At 40.4% G+C, this 21,139-nt stretch overlaps 1 protein-coding gene across 3 annotated transcripts in view; it reads right to left on the bottom strand.

Annotated features, from left to right (window-relative positions):
• NMU (neuromedin U) overlaps positions 1-21,139 on the bottom strand; it is a 179,816-nt gene that overhangs the window by 142,224 nt on the left and 16,453 nt on the right. For 2 of the 3 annotated variants that reach the window (XM_082728667.1, XM_082728665.1), the window contains one exon: positions 5,403-5,491. The exons of the other annotated variant lie outside the window; for it this stretch is intronic. In XM_082728667.1, coding sequence (XP_082584793.1) covers positions 5,403-5,442 — 40 coding nt within the window. In that variant the 5' untranslated portion in view covers positions 5,443-5,491. The remainder of the gene's footprint in view (positions 1-5,402; positions 5,492-21,139) is intronic. 3 annotated transcript variants of the gene reach the window in all.

Raw genomic sequence — 21,139 nt, 5'->3', positions numbered from 1 at the left:
CTCTCTCTCTCTCACACACACACACACACACACGTTCATGTCCTTTCCTTTGACATATCACTGCAATTCCTCTCGGAAGTCGATCTCCCTACCTTTGGAATCTGCCCCACAGTTGTCTTTGGTTGGTGGGATGTCAGTTGTGCTAAGTGCTTAGGTCTGTCCTCTTGTGCCACCACTGCCTGTTGGTGACTGTGCCAGGAAGAGGAAGAGAGGCCCATGGAGCAGAACGGCTGGAAGCAAGGCTGCAGCACGAAGCAGAGACGGCCCATCCATGCGGCCTGGGTCAGCCAGCCGCCAGCCGACGTGAACATGCAGAAGCCAACCAGCCGGATCAACAGAGCGGCCCTGGATGACCAGCAGATCCATTAGAAAAGAGTCGTTTTAAGCTAGATTTTTTAGGGCGGTTTGTTCTTCAGTATCACCCTGGCAGTATCTAACCAATACTGATGGTGAAGGGCTTTGTTTGCCAGAAAAAGTGTCTGTGCTGCTCCTGGGAGAGGTGTTTAAGGAGTGCAGTGGCATTATCTGATTTACAATGAATGGATCCTAAAACTGCTGCAGCCATCCAGGTTAGAGAGGCTTGGACTAAAACAAGAGAATTGAAGGAAAAGAGAAGCGGATGGAATTGAGAAACTTCGTTGTTTGGAGGAGCAGAGAAATGACCGGGTAGTGGGTGGGGCTGGGGAAATGTGACCAGAAGGGAAGAGTCTATTTATCTGTTTGTTGAAGACCCGAAATGACCAGAGCAGTCTGCATGCTGCAGGGAAGGATCCAGGAGAGGCAGGGGCAGATTCCAAAGGTAGGGAGATCGACTTCCGAGAGGAATTGCAGTGATATGTCAAAGGAAAGGACATGAACGTGTGTGTGTGTATGTGTGTGTGTGTGTGTGTGTGTGTGTGAGAGAGAGAGAGAGAGAGAGAGACCCCCCCCACACACATATACACACACATTGGGGCTATTAACTCATTTTCTGACATCTCACCAGTGACCTCACCCAGTGACCTATGGGTCACTTTTCTCTTCCTCGAACACAACAAATTCCTTCCATTCTAGAGCTGTGCCAGGGCCAGCTCAGGCAGACACAGCCTTCGCTGTGAGCCTCGCCCTGTCCTAAGCAGGTCACTAAATCCTCCCTTTTAATCTGCATGATGCTGGGAAGTCGATAACCTTAACAGAAGGGTCAGCTGAAGAAGACGGATGTCCCATCATACACCTGGGAGGTGGCAGAGCCGAGACTCATGCCCAGGCAAGTCTGTCTCATGGCCCCTGTACTGAGCCACAAAGACAAAGTACTGTGGGAGCCCTGTCCCCAAGAAGTGCGAGGGGACAGGAGCCCGGTACCAGAGGACAGACCGGTGTTTTCAATACTCTCGGGGATGCTTCATCCGCAGAGATGGAGTGAAAGGGAAACTCGAGTTACAGAGAGAGGGAAGCTCTCTGCCGGACTGGCGATGATGAAGAGGGGCTTCCTGCTTCATCTTGTGTCTTTATGAAGCAGTACACGGGGCAAGATTATCAAATGAATCTAAGTGAGGAGAAGAGTTTAGGAGAGAGGAAAGGAATTGAAATGGTCACATTAGGGAGGGAGGAAGCTAATATACTGAGGAAATAAAATACATTATGGTGCAGTAGCCAAGAATTTAAAGAGAGGCTGGCTAACACGCTTGAGTGCTTTTTCTCCACATTATTTAGCTGTTCAGGCTCAGGCTTGAGAGAGGGAGGGAGACAGAAGAGCGAGCAGATATCTGAAGGGGTGTGATTCTAGTGAGAATGGAGGTCCTCAGCTGAATATGGAGGGAACCAACAATAAAAGCAGGAACAATAATAGTTAAAGAAAAAAAAATGAGAGAAAGGTCAATGAATTAAAGGGCCAGACGCCTGAGGGACTGCTGGTTGCAAGGACTAGAACAGGCAGGCAGGAAGCATGGGAGATGCTGGTCCAGAGGCGGGAACTCGAAGTCAAGATGTGGACCTAGTCCAGTTATGGATACCAGGAATGCCGAAGTGTAGACAGCAGGAGTGGTGGCTGAGGCAGAAAGAACAATCCAGGCTCAAAGAAGCCAAGATGCTGGAGGCAAAAACCTCCAGAAAAGATGCCAGGGACTTGTGACAGGAGGACAGTGAGGCAGGCTGGTCAGCCATGAATGAGGAGGGTCTACAGGCTGCAGATACAGCAACACCGAGGGGTGGTGAAGTCTGAAGGCATAAAGTCCGAAGGAGCTGGGTGTTTGAAGGAAGAAGGAAGCGAGATGAACGGGGTGCGAGACGGACACTCACCCCAATCTCCAGGGCCTCTAGTGCTTGCATTATGGATAGTAATAATGACAATGATAAGAGAATATCGATAATAAGCTGCTTCCCGATTGGAGAGGACTGCAGGGAGGTAATATCCGTAGCAAACACCCAGGTTTTAGTTAGGTAAAGCAAGTGATGAGGACATTCTGAGCAGTAGCTGGGGATCTGGAGGGTTTGCTGTGACAGCCCATAAATTCCAAATGGCCTGGGGAAGAGTGTGGGAGGTTGGGGAAGAGGAAGAAATTGGGTCTGATGAGTGGAGGTAGAGAACAGTAACAGAGACTATAGGCAATATGGAAGCATGGGGATGTGGCCTTCTCGGGTATGTGAGGCACAATAGGATTAATCCTGATGAGCCCACAGGGAGGCCTGGTATCCGCATTAGGTTGAACAATATGGGGTTACAGAACCACATTCCTCTCCTGCTGACCGGGGTGGTGATGGCCCATGTTGGAAGCGAGTATGAGGCATTTTTCATGTCCAGAGTTAGGGAGGGGCTAGCAGTACAGGCACAACAGAGTGGAAAAAAAGAATTAGAAAATTAATTCACCATAGTTCTGCTTCTATTGTATAACAAAGAATAATCATTTCCCTCCTAAATAGGACAGTGATTTAAAATATTCGTTATTAGAAAGTATTGAATTGGCCTCTTTCTTGCTATGAACTGTAAAACTGCAAAATCCCAAGCAAGTTTTGAAGTGAACTTATGGTCTTGACTACACCTGAACACTAATGACTTAGTGAATCTAGACTTAAAACACAGAAATGATTTACTTAGACAGAATAAGTATAAACAAGATCCTTCTTCAGGGTTCTTTCCTGATGTGAACATTGATGAGTATCATCAGAACAGAAAGTATTCAGACTTGAGTCTGGTAAAAAATGCACAGTGACATTGGTGGGCATTCAATTGTTACTTATAACAGATAATTATGTGACACTGTTTTATTTGTAAATATAATATTTCATAATTCTAATGTCCACAAATGAATGGCTAGTTGATGAGACTATAATACAACGATATATCATACAATATACCTGTAAAAAATGAGGTATACCTATGTATGCCAATAAAGTGAGAAAAAGCAAGATCCATTACACAACATACAGAAGGACTGTATGTATATGTACAGAGAGAGAGAAAGAATACACACGGGAAAAGGAGTTACTTATGATAGATTATTTTCTAGGAGTTATTTCTTTAGAGCAGAAATACTGAATGTTCCATTTTTCAGTTTCTTCCATCTTTATCTTTTCTATATGTGCAGTTGTAGCACAAAGGAATGGAGAATAACCAAATAAGGGTCTATCGTGGCCAGCAGAAAATCTCAAAGGTCAATCAAAAGGTACTCATGTTTCTCAGAACATGTTCCTGTTTGTCATTTAAGCTTGTCTGAACATTCACTATTGCACTGACGAGTGTTCTCCCGCAGCTCCTTACATTTCCTGTTTTTCAAGTAAAACTGCATTTGCAGCAGGGGGTCCCGGATCCGAACTAAATTGTCTGCAATCTAGTTTGCAGAACTGGTGGCCTAGAGATCTTTGTGAAAAGCAATCTGCACCGAATTAGTCATCAAAAAGATCATTCTCTGATGGAAGAAAAAGCTATTCTTTTCCAGGTTAGGAGGGTACCCAGAAGAGGAAGACAAGGAGAGAAGTGGAATGGGGTAGAGACTGCCCCCTTCATAGCACACGGCTCTGATTTCAAACTGTGATGAAGAGAAGGTCTAACCATGAACCTGAAGGGCATGGAGAGGAAGCCCTTTACATCCCACAACAGACTGAGAGACCACCCTGTAGAACCAGCCCTATGCCCAGCAATGCTCCCAGGGCAGCAGAAGGAGCTCGGTGAAGAAGCAAGAGAAAAATGTGCGTGCATAAACTTCTGAACACAAGCAGACACCACCTTGGGGATGCCTGAAATAAGAAGAAATGTTTCAGGAGGGGATAAAATGGAGGCCAAGGTTTCCCATGATTTGGGCAACAATGTTAATAGGTCTGCATTTGCAACTCAAGCCCCCTGGGAACTCCAGAATATAAATTTCTTATTTCCAGATTTCTGGTGCCATAGAAAACAATGGTCTACAGGACTACATTTGAATTTAGGTCATAACCTCGTTAGCCTATTGCTGAAGAGTGCCAAAATACTTGGTTTCTCTTTTTAAACTTAAATTACTCTGTGCCTAGATCATAAAAATTCATGGAATCTTCAATTTACCTTTGAGCTCTGATCCAATTCTTTATGACACATCTCCACTTGACACTGCAATAGAAACGTTCCTCTTTGAACATTCAATCAAACACTAATCACCTAATAGTTCCTCACTTGAAGAGCAGCCCCATGAAATCAGAATCCTTCAAAAATGTGCCTAATTTTAAGTTAAATCACTGAGTATTCCTAAATAAGAACAGCAGGGTTTAAAAAAAAAAAAAAGGTAGAGACTCCATGACATTTGCCACATGCCTCCATTCAGGCCCCAGTACTTTTAGCAAAGCTGTCTTTAATTTAAGAATGTGCCGTAGGCTGTATTGGAAAGAACATAAATAATGTAAAGTGGAGCCTGGACAATGGCAAGCTGGCTCAACTTCTCGGAGCGTCCTTCATTAGATCCAGCTGCAAACGCTAGAAGTTATAAAAAATGTATGCAGGACTTCTTTTTAAGCATTAACACACCACTACTTTAAATGTTGGTTCTGACTGAGAAATTCCTCTCTGCAGGTGCTTTTACCCCCATAACCTCAGCAAGCTGCCAGGGCCTCAGGAGACTAAACAAATTGCTAACTTAAAAATTCATTATAGTATCTGTTCCCTTTCCAAGTCATAAAATGTACTCTATAATTTGCTCTTCTGAATCCCCTGAGACCTTGGTCTTCAAGGCCCTGTGTGCTTGCATGACGCCATCCCTTGTCCATTATTAATATACTGGATAGGCTTTTTAAAAACACATCACACCCAAAAGTCCTAAAATGGGAAGTGAAAATGTCACTAGCCAGCACATTAATTTCCCTGAAGTAAGCAATAACAAAAGTGATGACAAAGGTGATACCAACACACGAGGTTCCTGGCAGGGAAGTGTGAACAGGTCAACTCTGTAGCTTGCACATACCAACAGATGGCAGCAGACGGATGATGAGGTCCAGGGGCATGGGGTCACTATCAGGAGTCCATGAAAAAAAGAAGTTCCATTCTGTGCAGCTATGAAAAATAATATAAAATTATCAGGGATATCATGTAAGGGTAGGAAGTTTAAGTAGGCATTATTTTAAAAATATAAAGAGTAGCCATCTGAACAAAGGCCAAGATTTAGCACAGGTAAAGCAGATAGCTGCCTACCTTCTCACATTTCAAAGACTCTCATAAATTCACATAAATCCAAGATGGTTACAACTCAAAAAGGCCAAGTCAAGATGCTTCTAGAATGGACCCATGGGGAAAGACAGGAGACTAGAATCCAGAACCAGGGAAACAGACCCAGTCACAGAGCACAGCGAGATCCCTGAGGAAGTGAGGAAAGAGCAAAAAATAGCATTATGGATATTATTCCAAACTAAGCCATTGGAGTCTAGGTCATGATTGATAACCAGATTTTCTTTCTCTGAAAGCTTGGGTCTGCATTCCATTCAAAGCACTTCCCTAAAATTTAGTCAGTAGGCAAACACAGTAGATAGACATGGATTAAACAGATGAAAAACTAGAAGGGCCTAACTGAAGAAAAACCCATGGATTATTTAAAGATAATGTTTCTTTCTTTTTTTAAATAGAGCACCTTTTGGAATGCAGTGATAGACGGAAGCAAAGAGAACAATTTGATTAGAGGGGGTACAAGAAAAGTTCAAGAATCCTAAGAGTTTGGCCAGTCATCATGATTCATTATGGATGAGATCAGAAATAAGCAAAATCACTTTAAAGAGTCAGAATGGCTAAGTTAAGAGTATGATCTGGGCGCCTGGGTGGCTCAGATGGTTAAGCATCTGCCTTCGGCTCAGGTCATGATCCCAGCGTCCTGGGATTGAGTCCCGCATTGGGCTCTCTGTTCAGAGGGTGTATGCTTCTCACTCCCCCTTTCCTCCCCCTACTTGTGCTCTCTCACTCTCTCTGTCAAAGAAAGAAATAAAAATTAAAAAAAATTTTTTTAAAGAGTATAATCTGACTGTAAGTCAATGTTGGTAATACTGGCATACATGATGAAAGAATGTGTCACTCAGAACCCAGCATCTGTACAATACGACTTGTTAGCTCTAGAGGTACTCTCAGCCACAGGACTTGGATTTATACCAGGTATCCCCTTGGCCTGGATAAAAGATCCCTCAAGACTATTTACATAACATTACTTCAATTTTGTCTTCACTTAGCATCCCTCTGACTATACATTCAGCCTTTCATTCACCCCAATATGGGAATGATTCATTAAATGATAAAAATGAATATTTTAGTGACTGAAAAGGGATATTCCCCCATTAAATTGATAAATCAACATTCAGATGTACACCATTCTCTTGGTTAACATCAGTCTATCCTCTTCTCTTGTCTTAGGAGGTGCATCATGAGGTACTGGAATAGAAACTTCTAGAACTCCAAGTCAAACATCAGACATGGACAACAGAAATTTTACAACCTTGTAGGGCAGCTTGGCAGCCAGTTGGTTAGCACCCCCTTAAGTGGCTCCACAACCACATGTTAAAAAAAAAAAAAAAGTAAGAATATATGATCCACTTCATATCCTGTGAATTTAGCACTAGTGACTCTCTGAACCAGAAATCAACTATATAAATCAATATCCAATTAAACACATTAGATTGTGTAAGAGTAGACACCATATCTGTTTTGTCTGTTGTGGGCCCTAATGCACTTCCTGACATGTATCAGGAACTCAAGAGTTTTTTTTTTTTTTTTTTTGAATAAATAAAAATTTAAGAAAAGAAGGGAGATAAGGAAGTAGGGAGAAGAATTTAGGTTCTTTCCAGATTAAGCTGCTGAGTGAGATGTGATGACTTTTCATAGGACTGTTATGCCAAGTGGTTTCCATCCTTTGGAACAGCTACTCATAAAAATTTCTGGATGCAGAGAGAACTATGAATGTATGTCAGTCATGTGATTGGTCTGCTCATTGTAATACAAGGCTGTGAAGACTCAAGTTGTTAACGCTTTGCTGGGAGAGGTCATTGAGAGGATGTGACCTATGAGCTGGACCAGAGCAATCAGATTCCTCACCAGTCCCCTGTGCTCAGAATGTGCATTCTGCTTGCCTTTCCTGCTTCCAGAAGCTCCTCCAAGGGCATCTAGCCTTGAGACAGTGACATGGTGTTGAATATTTGTGACTGCACCCATTTAAGGCCTTTATGTAAACTTTTAAGAACTGGCAGACAGGTATGGAGATCTACTCATCTTGAGACCACCCAAGACAGGTCTCGTATGTAAGTTCTCTTGCTCATTAAACCAGCCACCAGCCAATCTGGTGGGACCTACCTCTTTCTTCAGTCTTCCTGCGCTCTGTGTGTATGGGGGCTAGTTTTGGATTACACATGAGAAGCTCCCAAGAATTTTGCAAACAAACATGGTTTAATATAAAGATGAATTGAGATTTAAAAATCATTTCCTATTTATATTTACTCTCTAGCCTGAAGAAAAGAGACATCTGACTGCCCCTGAATGAACAGAAAGAGAGAAAAACAACCCATGAAAAGGTGAGTAAATGACCACCTTTTTGTTGGGCTTGTTGCCTGAGGGAACAGAGTGTGATAAACCACAGCAGATAACCCAGGACGTTCACGCCTTTGTCAGGGATTCTGGACAGGCCCTGGGCACAACCGGATGCAGCTCTGTCATCTTCTCTTATGCCGTATTGAAATGTTATGAATTCCCTAACATCAAAGCTGTTTGTATGCGTTTAAAATGTCAGAGTTAAAGGTCCAAACCAAAGACCTAAGGCCTTAGGAAAAGGAGACTAAGACTTTTAAAACCTAGTGAGGACATTATGTGAGTACAATAAGCCAGACACAAAAAGACGAATACTGTATGATTCCACTCAGAGGAGATACCTGGAAGAATCAAATCCACAGAGATGGAAAATAGAATACAGGGGGCCAGGGCTGCGGGAAGGAAGGGCGGGAATGGGGAGTTCGTGTTTAATGGTACCGAGTTTCATCTGGGGATGAAGAAAAAGTTCTGGAGAAGGACAGAGGTGATGGTTGCACAACAGCACGCATGTACTTAATACCACTCAACTATACACTTAAACATCGTTAAAATGATAAATTTTATGCTATGTATATTTTACCACACACACACACACACACACACACACACATATTCAGGGAGAAATTACTCACTAGACTCTGAAGGCCCAATTTGAAGGGAGCAAAACCAGCAATCCAGACAGCAACCTCCCCTTCCCACTCGCATGGCCAGTATATTGAAATGTTCTGAGAATTAATCTTCCATTAAGACCCTTGAGCGAACATATTTAGACTGACCCTTGCCACACCACAAGTAAATGATTCTAAGTACGCAAGCCTCTACTAATAATAGCCATCATTATCATTTACTGAAGGCCTGTTATGTGCCAGTGCGGATCCCTTTACACAAGCCATTTCTTAAGAAGTTAATTCAAAGACCCTTGTGTTCTGGCCCCAGCTAACATCTCCTGCTCTACTCCTCTAGTGCTCCATGTTCAATCCACACAGAATTATTTGCATTTCCCCAGAATGTATCACATTCTTTTTCCCTTGCAGCTTTACACACACACACACACACACACACACACACACACACATACACACGCCCCTTCTTCTTGTTCTCCATGCAGTTCCCTTCTCTTTACACATGGCCAATTCTGGATCATGCTACATGCTTCAGCCTCAAGACCTTGGCCAATAACGCCCCTGATCACAGCCTGACCCAGTGTTTCTCAAACCTGGCTCCACATTAGAATCACCTGGGGGGCTGAAAAATTACTGGTCCCCAAGATACATCCCTAGTCTGATTTAACTAGTCTATGGTGTGACCAGGGTATGGGTATTTTGTTTGTTTGTTTGTTTGTTTTTAACTCCAGGGGTTCCTAATGAATAGTCAATGCCAGGAACAACTGACCTAAACCAATTTACTTATTTTCCCCCTTATGCACCTGATGCTTCAACCAGCATCTCCTTTTGTTGTAACCAGTGGTTGGCCTGGTTCTCCCCCTTTTGAACACAAGCTCCTTGAGGGCAAGCTCAAGTTCACCACTGTATCTATAAAAGCTAGACTAGTGCCTGGAACATGGTAAGAACTCAATAAGCACCGTGATTGCTTTCTTGAATTAATTTGCACCCACTCTGTATGACAAGTATTATTATCCTCAACTTAAAAATTAGCCCACAGAGGTTTTGAGAGGCTAAGTCACCTATCTCAAGTCCACAGGAAGTGAGTGGCAGTGCCAGGATTAGAACTCCGCTCTCTCTGATGGTGAATCTGTATTTACTACACACCACAGTGCCCTCACACTTCTTGAATAAGCTGTTCCTATCCAATGAGTTGTTCCTGCTGAGCAAGTTAGAAATAAAGGCAAAACTGGAAGTGTGCTGTGAGTAACTGTAAAATACAGGCAAAAAAAAATCACTCAATTTGCTAAATTTGTTGGGGACAAGATTTTGCAAAATCTGGCCCTTGGATGAACAATCAGATGCTGCTTAATCACTGTTCTCAAAGGAACATCTATTTCTCGGTGATTAGAACTTTTTTTTCTAGGGCTCCCATCCAACAAAACCTGAAAAGGTTTTGATGTACCAAGTTCCTGCACAAACAACAAACCAAACCAAACCAGTGAAAGAAAACTGTGAAATTTTAATGCCCACTGAAACTTTCTTAGGCCACGACCCCAGGTACTACCGCTCAATTTGAGGTCCAACCTGCCATGCGTGGGCTCAAAATGCAAAACAAGGACTTCAAGCTTCCAGTGGTTACTCAGTCTCTGTCACAATATTTGTTTTCTCCAAATGGCGAATGCTGCTGGGACCCCTGCACTGCCTGGCTAGACCAAAGCACCCATCATGGTACCAGACGCACCGGCTCGGAATCATAAGCAGTGGCTGTTGACTTCTGAGGCTGGCTTCTGTCCTGAGATGAACTTCCACTGCTCGGGTTCCCTTACCGCTCAGAAGAGCTTGGCTGCCAAGTGCTAGGTGGCGTAGGAGTGCCAACTGCTGACTTCTCCGTGTCCGACACCACTTTTTAGTATGGCAAATTTGAGGTATATAAGATAGCAAGTCAATACTTCTACCCACAGTAAAAGTCAACCAAGAGGTAAGCAGCAGGTGTACAAATCTGTGATTAAGACGGTGAGTCAGGCCGCAAGGCTGGGTTTGTACACGTTTCTGTGCCATATTACAGGATGGGCCACTCCTCAGTCAATTTTGTCACAAATGAATAAAGAGCCCTTTTTTATGATCTTGGAAGTCAGGAAGTTTCACAACTACCTCTCCAAGCTTGTCAGTACCATGTTTAGGAACTTGATGGGAGGCCTTTGCCTTTCCTTGCATGGCTCCCTGGGATTAACAGCAGACCGGAAACCATGGCGGTTAGGAGTAGAAGTGTTGGGATCAGGTACTCTGGGTGTGAGAGCCAGTTCTACTATTATTAGTCTTGGTCTCAAGAACATCTGGTTTAACATCTTTTAGCTTTCTTAATTCAATCTATGAAGGGGGGATAAAATAGTAACTAAGGGAGTTATTGTGAAAATTAAATGAGATACTGTACGGAAAATACTTAGTACAAATCTGGTTTATTTTTTGAAAGGTGTTCAGTAAACAGCAGAGTTTGATACTGTGAATGACAACAGTGTTGGTTCCTCTAATCTTCTCCTGCTTGGTCTTGGCTCTATTGATGACCTCTTTGGCAGCCAGTTCCCTGGAGTGTCCTAGTGCCTCATGGCCACAGCCACCTCCTCTAGATTTCCAGCTATAATATTCTAGAATTCTGAGTGGCCAAGCAAGCTGTGTAATCAAAACAGCTCTGGAGTCAGAAGACTGTGAAGACACTTTGCCTGAAGAGGCAGGTGAATGCTTGGTGCATGAAATGGAACTTCTAGATTTAATCAATTAATTTATATCTTACCTCAATCCCAAATGCTGGTGAGATATTTATTTATTTACTTATTTATATTTTGGCATTATTGATTTATACTTTATACAAAAATGTCTCACAATATAAAATAGTACACATTCTATTTAGCCAGTAATTTTCAAGTTTGAGTGTGCTTCAGTATTGCCTGGGGCGCTTATTGGAAAGTAGAGTTTTGAGCCCCACCCTCAGAAATTCTGAGTTTGTATATCCTCACATCTATACTCTGAGGAAGACTGTGTGATTATTTGGTGGGATTTTTTTAAGTGCATATAATCAATGGAGAAAACGATACAGCTAAGGAAGTCAAAGGGAAGAGAGACTACAGATAGGGAAATAGCTGGCCGGCTATATGATTTCACCCGATCATGTCCCAGACAATCCTGAGCCAGACATGGGCAAATCTTATAAATATCCTGTTACCAAAACACAGAAGAAAAACATGATCAATTGCAAAATTCATATATGCCAATACATGCCTTCTATGCCAACCACGGTGCTAAGCATTCGATAAATACTAACTCACTTAATGGTCCTAGCACCTCCATAAATTGGTGCTTTGTTGTTGCCGTTTACACAGATGGGAAACTGAGGCTCTGAAGGTCAAATAAAGGGCAGTACTGAAACTGGAAGGCTGTTTGCCTGGGTTTATCACCCAGGCTCTTAAGTACTAAGCAGTGTTGTTTGGAGAGACAACATAACAAATAATAGCAAACCAACAGTTCAGAGGAAGCATTTCCCAACTCTGAGATTGGAGCCTTCAAAATGACAAAACAGTTTGACAAAGGAATTCATTTCCAGGTTTGGGGATGTTCAGATCAGTTAAATTTTTTTTTTTTTTAACTTTAAGGGTGGAGAAATATGAAGTAGAGCTGACATTTTTTTGTTTGTGTGTGCTGAGTAAGATCATTAAAGCAACAAGTACCAAGTTCAGTGAACATCATTTCATGAAATGACACTTCAACACACACACAAAAAAAAAGAAAGAAAAAAGAAAGGAGGAGGAGGTGGTTGGGGGGAGGGGAGAAAGAGCACCATCTAAAACAGAGGACCTTGTTATAAAAATTTGAAGAAATTCAGCTTTGTGAGAGAAACATACACCAACTTTATCTTTCTCTTTTGCTGCTAACAGCTGAAGAACAGTACAGAAAACCAGTGGAACCTGAATGAGCACAAGATGTGATCAAATCAGAAAACACAGAAGGTCTGTGGAAAGTGACCAGAGTGGGAGCCCTTAATTTATGATTTTCACACAAGATTCACACGGCGCTTACACATATGAATGCTTCACTGCTATCTCTGAGACACGCCAAGTGACACTGTAAGGCTCTAATTTCAGTCTTGAATGAAACCAATAACTATTACTTCAAAAAGAACACAATATGCTTGAAGAAAATAAAAGATTAACACCAAGCTAACACATTTGGCGGTATCCGATTTTCCCAAGGCTAACACATTTGGCAGTATTTTTCTACTTTGGTAAAGAATTTGAGTTGCTTATAAATTTTTGCTGAGCCCTTTGTTGGATGCTTTCAGAGGCTGAAGCAAGCAGCCCCACTCTTTGAGAGAATTGTGTTTATAATACCTACTGTTCCTATATTTCCATTAGAATGCAATTATCCTTCTTGGGAAAAAATAAAGGTCACTGGGTTAATGGAGCTCACCTCTCTTTTTTAGTCCATAAATAATAAATCAAATATAATATTTAAAAAGAAAACCACATCCTGCATACCACTATATTTGTGATGCTTTTTTTTCATAGGACATTTGAGTACATGGCACTTACTATGGCCATAATTGTGGCTGTCCATCAAGTTCCCACAGTACCTGTTCAGTAAAGAAGTACACAGCATGCATCTATTAAATTGATATTCATCAATACTAAAATGTTGAAATTTCCCATGATGCTTTCAAATCAGATTACAGTACATTCCACTCTGAATTCGAGAAGCGTATCACAGAATGATTTATCTTAGCAAATATACAGAAAATCTCATGAGCTTTATCTGATAAGCATTGACAAAGGTATCCATTTAAAATATTCTAAATAAATACAGACTGAAGCACATCTCTCTGCTCCCAGAATGGCTTACCAAGAGGACCTGTGAGGAGACAGTAGACAGTGCTTATGACCACACTAATAATAATAAATATCTCCAGGCAAGATTCTGCTGTCACCAGTTTCCCTAATGAAAAAACGAAGACTTTCTGCCAGCTAAATAGCTGAATAGGGCTCTCAGCCCAAAAGAGCCTAATCAATGCTTTCACTTCAGGCTTCCCAAGGGATCAACTAAGCAACCGCTCCAGTACCTGGCACATCAAGATTTATAAGGCAGAGTAGGAACACATGGCCTCAATAGCTTTGGAAGCCATTTGTTTTGAGTAATAATAAATTTTAAAAAAAGAAACAAAAAACTTAAGGCCACTAATGTTAGATCATTATCACCCTGAAACTAAGGCTATGTGACTCATGAGATTTATCTAAGAAATACATTTTGAATAAAAAAGAAATTATAGTACACACCTGAACCTGCTATGAGAACTGTTAAACACTTGTAAATCACATTCCCCTAAAATAATGAAAGTGAAAAACTGCTTTCCACTTGACACAGGCTTGTGTGACAAAATGCCCTTCAACTGCCAACCAGTAGAATTACACACAGCTCCCATCTCAGCAAGAATTTCAGCAGCATTGAACAGCCCCGTGAACAGGCACTTTAACTTCTAATGATAAACCTAGCACTGAACCAGCCAACTGTTTTCCTAAGCAAAACAGCCCTTAGAGTCACAATTTTTTAAAACGTTCATTTGAAGGATATGTATCTGCCTCCAGAACATAATTATTTTGGATTATAATTAACAACAATAAAAGTCTAGACCGCTGTGTAGTGAGTGTTGGTCTGCCAGGCACGGATCTGATAGTTTCATGAAGATATTCTCATTTAATCCCTGAAAATCCCTCTAGTCTGTGATGGGTGACAGTATGTATCCCACTAAATACACCAAAATATACCACTTTCGCATAAGGATTATTTGGAGCTAGGGACACTTCAAAAAAAACAAAAAACAAAAAACAAAAAAACCAGCAGACCCTTAGAAAGCAAGAAAAGCATTCTAACATCCCTTTTTTCTTCCTGAAAATGGGAGATGAGAACTCCCATGTGAACGACACCCTTCCTGTATCAGGAATGAAGAAATAATCTTCAACAGGGACACAAAGCCAAGAAATTCTGTACAAACAGAACTGGTTAAAATAATTCTTATCTTCCCTTAGTCTCCCTCTGTATTTTAGTGACTTTTCCGCCATCGTGTGTCTCTGCCTAACCTTACAGAAAAGTACTTTATAGAAGTTTGCTACTTCTTTGGGTCTTCATGTCATGGTGAGGGATCCTACATCACATAAACCTTACATAAATCTATATGCTTTTCTCCAGGTAACCTGTTGTATGTCAGTTTAATTTTCTGCCCCCAAAATAAAAAAAAATCCTAAGAAGATAGAAAATTTTGCCTCCCCTACATCAGTGATGATTTGTTATCTAATTAAGGCTACTGGTCCATCAGCACAAAGTATTCAGATCTAACATTTAAATATAGAGACTTGATTTTTCTTAGTATTCATTCTCAATGTCGATATTTGGGGCTTTGAAATCTATTTAGGCTTCCCAAAAGGATTTTCTTAAAATATTAATCATTCTTATGGATATCATCAAATACTTCCTTACTCATTGCCAGAAATTTTACATCTGTTTTACATAAAATTGAAGTAGACTGGCTGACATTACTTAAGAGGCAGATTTGCTGAAAAATAAAAATAAATGCATCTCTTTTAGAATTACTTTAGCACTGACATTATTCTTACAATGAATTCTAGGAACCTGTGGAGTTACAAGTATGTACCATTTTAAGCAAATGATTAAAAAAAATAAATCTTAAACTTACAGAATTAATAAATAAAGATTGGCCTGGACTTTCCTTTTGGATAATCCATCAACTCCAGCAGGATGAATCTGTACCAACTAGAGTCTCAAAACAGAACCCCAGATCGAAGGAGTCTTTAGGCTAGAAAATTTCATGTGCTAAAAGAGCAGTATAATTCATAAACATAATAATGTTGTACCCTAGCCACATCCAACAACTTACTACTAAGAAAAAACAAATCTTTTAAAAAAGGGGTGGGTGTTTCATTCTGAGGACAGCAGATTTGGAACGAAGATCCTGACCTAGACCCATGATGCTCAGTGAGGGAGGTGTTATTGTTACTGTATACAAAACTATAACTCTATCTTATGATTATTGGAAAAGATATAGTAATATTGGAACACTGGAAAACATTGGAAAAGATATAGTAATAGAGTCAATGTAGAAATATCTTAGAGAAGGAAGAGTAGCATGACTTTAAAATTAAAATCTCTCTTTGCTTGAGCTGGGACATCTATCTTCTCCTTCCCTTGGACATTGGCACTCTTGGTTCTCAGGCCCTGGGTCTTGGACAGGGCCTTATGCCATCAGTTCCTCAATTCTTGGGCCTTTGGATTCCAGATGGCACTTACACCATTGGCTCCCTTGGTTCTCAGGCCTTTGCACTTGGAGTGAGTTACACCACTGGCTTTCCTGGTTCTCCAGCCTGAAAGCAGCAGACTGTGGGATTTCCTGGCCTCCACAATAGCATGAGCCAATTCCTACAATAAATCTCTTATACATCTACATTTATCCTATTAGTCCTGTTTCTCTGGAGAACACTGATGAATACAGACATTATGAGAAACACCAGTACAGATGATCTAATTTTCTTCCCTTTAGTTGAAAAACCAGTGGCTCTATTTGATCCACACACAGTTGAGGCAGCAGAGTGAAATGAACAGGACACTAAAATCAGGATTCTGCTCCCACTTCTGCCACTAACTAGCTTTGTCAACATGAGCAATCTGTTAGCTGACCTCTCAGGCTCCATCTATCACTAACAGACACTAACCCTGGGGAAGATCTCAGAGTCCACAGAGGGTCATAGTTTGGAAGAGTGCCTCCAAAGCACCTCTAGCACTAGAACGTTCAGCCAGCTACAGGTTGGCTAACTCCTTGACCAAGGTTTAGTCTACCAGGGAATTTTTGACCCACCAATGATGATTCATAAATTTAACAGTGGGGATGCCATGCAAAAATACACTTTAATTTTTATTGAAAATTATTAGAACTACATCTTTTCTTTCTCCTTTGCCCTTCTCATTGACTTTATTGCCAGTAAAATACCTTGAGTCCATCTTCTAATTGGTATGCCCATGGCCAGCTCTTTGCTCCAAGATCTGCTCTTTGATCTCCCAACTGTCCTCCAAATTGTGTTCTTTTCCCTACTAACACAGCCTGCATATCATCACACCAGTCACCTAGCTAAATGTTAATCTGATCCATCTCCCTCCTACTTAAAGACCATCAATGAGCTCTACTGCTTGTAGAACTAAGTCCAGATTCGTTAGTATTGTTTCCAGTATCATATCTGACCTCAAATGACATTTCCAAAATCAATCCCAGCAACTGTTCTTACCTCCCAAGACCTTTACACTTAGGGATTTTTGGATTTAAGAACCCTCAAATCCAATCTGCCCTCAGCTAAAAAAAAAAAAAAAAAAAAAAGAACAAACTGCTCTCTTGTCCTATATCCCATCCCTTTTGCATAAAATTTTTTGCAAGCATTAGGATTTCTTTAAAGATTCAAAAGGAGCTCCTTTAATCAGTATCTGTTTGGGCATGCTTTATTTTTTTCATACTACTCAGCCTCCAAAGCAACATGGTTTGTAACTCTCTCATTTAGCTGGTCAACTATTCATACAACAATCACTTGTGAATTTTGTGTGTCCCCTATTCGACAGAATATATATTAGGCTATCTGTTGGCTCTCCCCTAAGGAAATATAAGATTTGTCTAAGCATTTCAATTACTGAAATATTTTGTACTTGTCTTTAATCTTAGAATCATACTTTCAGCTTCAAATATTGAAAAAAAATTTTTTTTTAATTTCTTCTACAAAATGGCAAGTTTGGAGTCACCGATGGCAAACAAAATCTTCTTATCTTCCTCTGTAAAGAATTTTACTTTTTGTTAGGAAGCAATTATCATCCTCTTCTAGTACAGACCTTGAAGGCAGGGATCGTAGCCAACTTGTCCACGACGGTGTAGCATCAGTACCTAGAATGGCCCTTGGCTCAGAAAGTAGGCACTCAATGAATATATATCGAATGGCTTTATGAATAGGCAAAAGGAGGTGCTGCACAACCACAGAAGAGAAGATCTCCATACAAATGAATTCCTTAGATAAACCCTACTATTTCACAAAATACAAACATTTTTTAAGCCACTACTGCTAACTTCAGGATGTAAGGGAAGAGTTTTGGCTTTCCAATAGACATAAATTTGGTGTTAATTTGCATTCCTTTTATCAAGGTTTTTCATAAGTACTATATTCATAAACAGTTTTGTAAATCTGCTACTTTCCCCTGTTTGTATGTATTTAGCGAAAGGATGGTGATGTGCCCACCTGTAATTTATAGAAACAATCTCTACTTGGTAGTAATGCATGGTAAACTTTAATGACCATAAGAAATCACCTGCAAGATTTGATTTTAAAAAAAGATACCCGGGGCGCCTGGGTGGCTCAGTGGGTTAAAGCCTCAGGTCAGGTCAGGATCCCAGGGTCCTGGATGGAGCCCCGCACTGGGCTCCTTGCTCAGCAGGGAGCCTGCTTCTCTCTCTGCTCTGCCTGCTGCTCTGCCTGCTTGTGTTCTCTCTCTCTCTCTCTGACCAATAAATAAATAAATAAATAAATACAAACAAAAATCTTAAAAAAAAATGATACTCAAGATTCCTTTATAGTCTTGGGACGCCTGGGTGGCTCAGTGGGTTAAGCTGCTGCCTTCGGCTCAGGTCATGATTCCAGGGTCCTGGGATCGAGTCCCACATCAGGCTCTCTGCTCAGCAGGGGGCCTGTTTCCCTTCCTCTCTCTCTGCCTGCCTCTCTGCCTACTTGTGATTTCCCTCTGTCAAATAAATAAATAAAATCTTTAAAAAAAAAAAGATTCCTTTATAGTCTAGAAATTCTAATGTGGTAGGTCTGGGGTACAACCCATGTTCTTAAAAGGCTCTCCAGATTATTTTGATGAGGACTACACTGCAAGAAACACTGGATTTGAGGCTAAGAGCAAACATTATTTATTTAGTTTTTTTATATGAGTAATGTCTGTGAATGATGGAACAGAATATGTTTTATGAAATATTAGAAAGTCTAAATAATTTCCAATTTTCAGTTAGTAATTTTATACTACCAAGATTTCTTCCTTCCTTGAAGAATACCAGTTATAAATTCTATGTTCTATATTAGATAGGTATCATTACAAAGAATGTTAGTGAGAAGGAAGATGGCAGTATTATATATAGCAAACATCCCCAGCCCCGAGTGAACAGTGAGAAGGCCTAGCATTTGATGTGTTATGAATTAATTAAGTGATCTTAGAAAATCACTTAATCTCTATCTCTTCCTCATTTATAAAACAGGATTAGCTTATACCTACATACTTCATAAAATGTTTTAGGGGAAAATATAATATATGACAGTGATTTTAATTGCTCATGAGAAAGATATTTTACAAATAAAGTATTAGGATTTTGCCCTACTTCAATAATCCTGATGCTGAGAAGCAGAGTTAAAAGCGGGAAAGCTCCCATCAGAATAACTATTCAAACTAAGTAAGCCTGCCATAGTTTCCTGGATGCTGACAGAAGATACAAGACTCTTGAGTCAGAGACAAAGGACATTATTAGTTGCAGCAAAGGGAATCATGGGAGTAGCATTATGGTTGTACCAGTGCCCAAGTCCCAAAGGACAACATGAGGGGCCCAATGGAGCCTGTGTATGCAGAGCGGTGGGTCACAAGGGAGAACTTAAGCTTAAGGAATCTGCTGCTTGTATGACCAGCAGTAAGCAAGCCTGTAGGTCTGGGAGAAGATCAGGTGTAATAAAGAACTGTAATGCACAATCAATCCAGAGATGTGGCCCAGGTGTAAGAACAGCCAAAGCCTTGGGATTTTGGCACATACAGCAAGACACACAGGAGCACAAGAGGCACATATTTGACTGTATCCAACATACAGGGAAAAATTTTAAATAAGGTTCAAAGTTTATTTAAAGAATTATGATCCTAGTTCCAAGGGAAGAATAAGGAGGAAATTTTGCCATGCTACATTTTTCACTGTCTTTGGAAAAAAAATCACAAGCTTAAAATGTGAAGACTCCTTTCTATTCTATTGTTTATTCTAGTGTTTCTTTCTATTGTTTATGTTAACAGGTAACAACCTGAAAAACCACTACTTGAATCGGAAGACTGGAAAAATGATTAAAACTTGCTGAAGTAATTGCCCCATCACCAAAATATCCTCAAGAGAATGGCTGGTTTCTATGAACTAAGAATAGAACGGTCGACAGGACCACCATGGAATCATGAAAGTGAAGCCAAGAAGAAGTATGGCATGGAAAAGGAAAGAGAAGTCCGTGAAATGGAGAAGTAGTATATGGATGACAAGTGGTATAATAGAAAAAATCTGGTTTTCAAGACACAGTTGCCTTTAAAGTAGCACAGAAAGAGCAGGAGGATCCACATCCTGTCTTCTCCCCTTTACACTGCAAAAGGGTGGATGAGGGCCAGTCATTCTCAGCCAGGTTTTGAAATGCATCATTTGGCTGCCAGATGCCCATTCTACTAATTGGATCACCAGCCTCCTCTCTATCTCATTGACACAAGGATTCCGGGGCTACCCATTTCTTTTGCGGCATTAAAATTTAAGAATACCCACCCATACAATAAACTATAAAATATTCACAGGGGCCTGTACTCTACCTTTGTATTATAAAGTAACTCCAGAATGATTCCTCAGTAGCCTGCTTGAGTGATGTGAAGGAATGCCAATACTAAATAGGATTTCTCATGCTAAAACATTTAATTTTATACTTCCGGAGCATATACTTAAAGCATTTGTAAATATTTACAGTTTTATTGAAATCATCTTTCTTAAGAATTTCTTTCTTGTTAAGCCTATTCATACAATTGTTCTAAGTCAACAAATACAAAAATTAGAGTATTTTTGTTAGGAATACAAAAAGAAAGATGTAATACCTTTACAATCAGAAATCAAAATGTTGGGGCGCCTGGGTGGCTCAGTGGGTTAAAGCCTCTGCCTTCCGCTCAGGTCATGATCCCAGGGTCGTGGGATCAGGCCCCACATCAGGCTTTCTGCTTGGCAGAGAGCCTGCTTCCCTTCCTCTCTCTCTGCCTGTCTCTCTGCCTACTTGTGATCTCTATCTATCAAATAAATAAATAAGTAATCTTTTTTTTAAAAAATCAAAATGTTTATAAATGTATACATATGGCCATATATGTATATTGTCTATCGCACTCTAAGAAGAATCTATGAATCTCACAAACTAGTTATAGAAACATTAATTTTGTTTTATTCTCCATTTAAAAGGGTAAATCTGAATAAATATTAATATCAATCTTCATTGAATCAACTTGTGCTTAATGAAAGAAACTTTCCATAAAAATTTCTAAATATTCATGATTTATAAAATGAGACTTTCTGTTACTGCGACATCATTTAAATTTTTCCAAGAAATACTCACATACATAATGGATCTTATACTAAACAGAGTTCTGGGTTGCAGACAACAGAATCCACTCTGATTGGTTCAAGAGAGAAAGGATT

This window comes from Mustela nivalis (genome assembly GCF_964662115.1).
Source record: "Mustela nivalis genome assembly, chromosome: 4".
Lineage (NCBI taxonomy): Eukaryota > Metazoa > Chordata > Mammalia > Carnivora > Mustelidae > Mustela > Mustela nivalis.
Note: the sequence above shows the minus strand (reverse complement) of the source record. Positions and strands in the feature narration are given on the sequence as shown.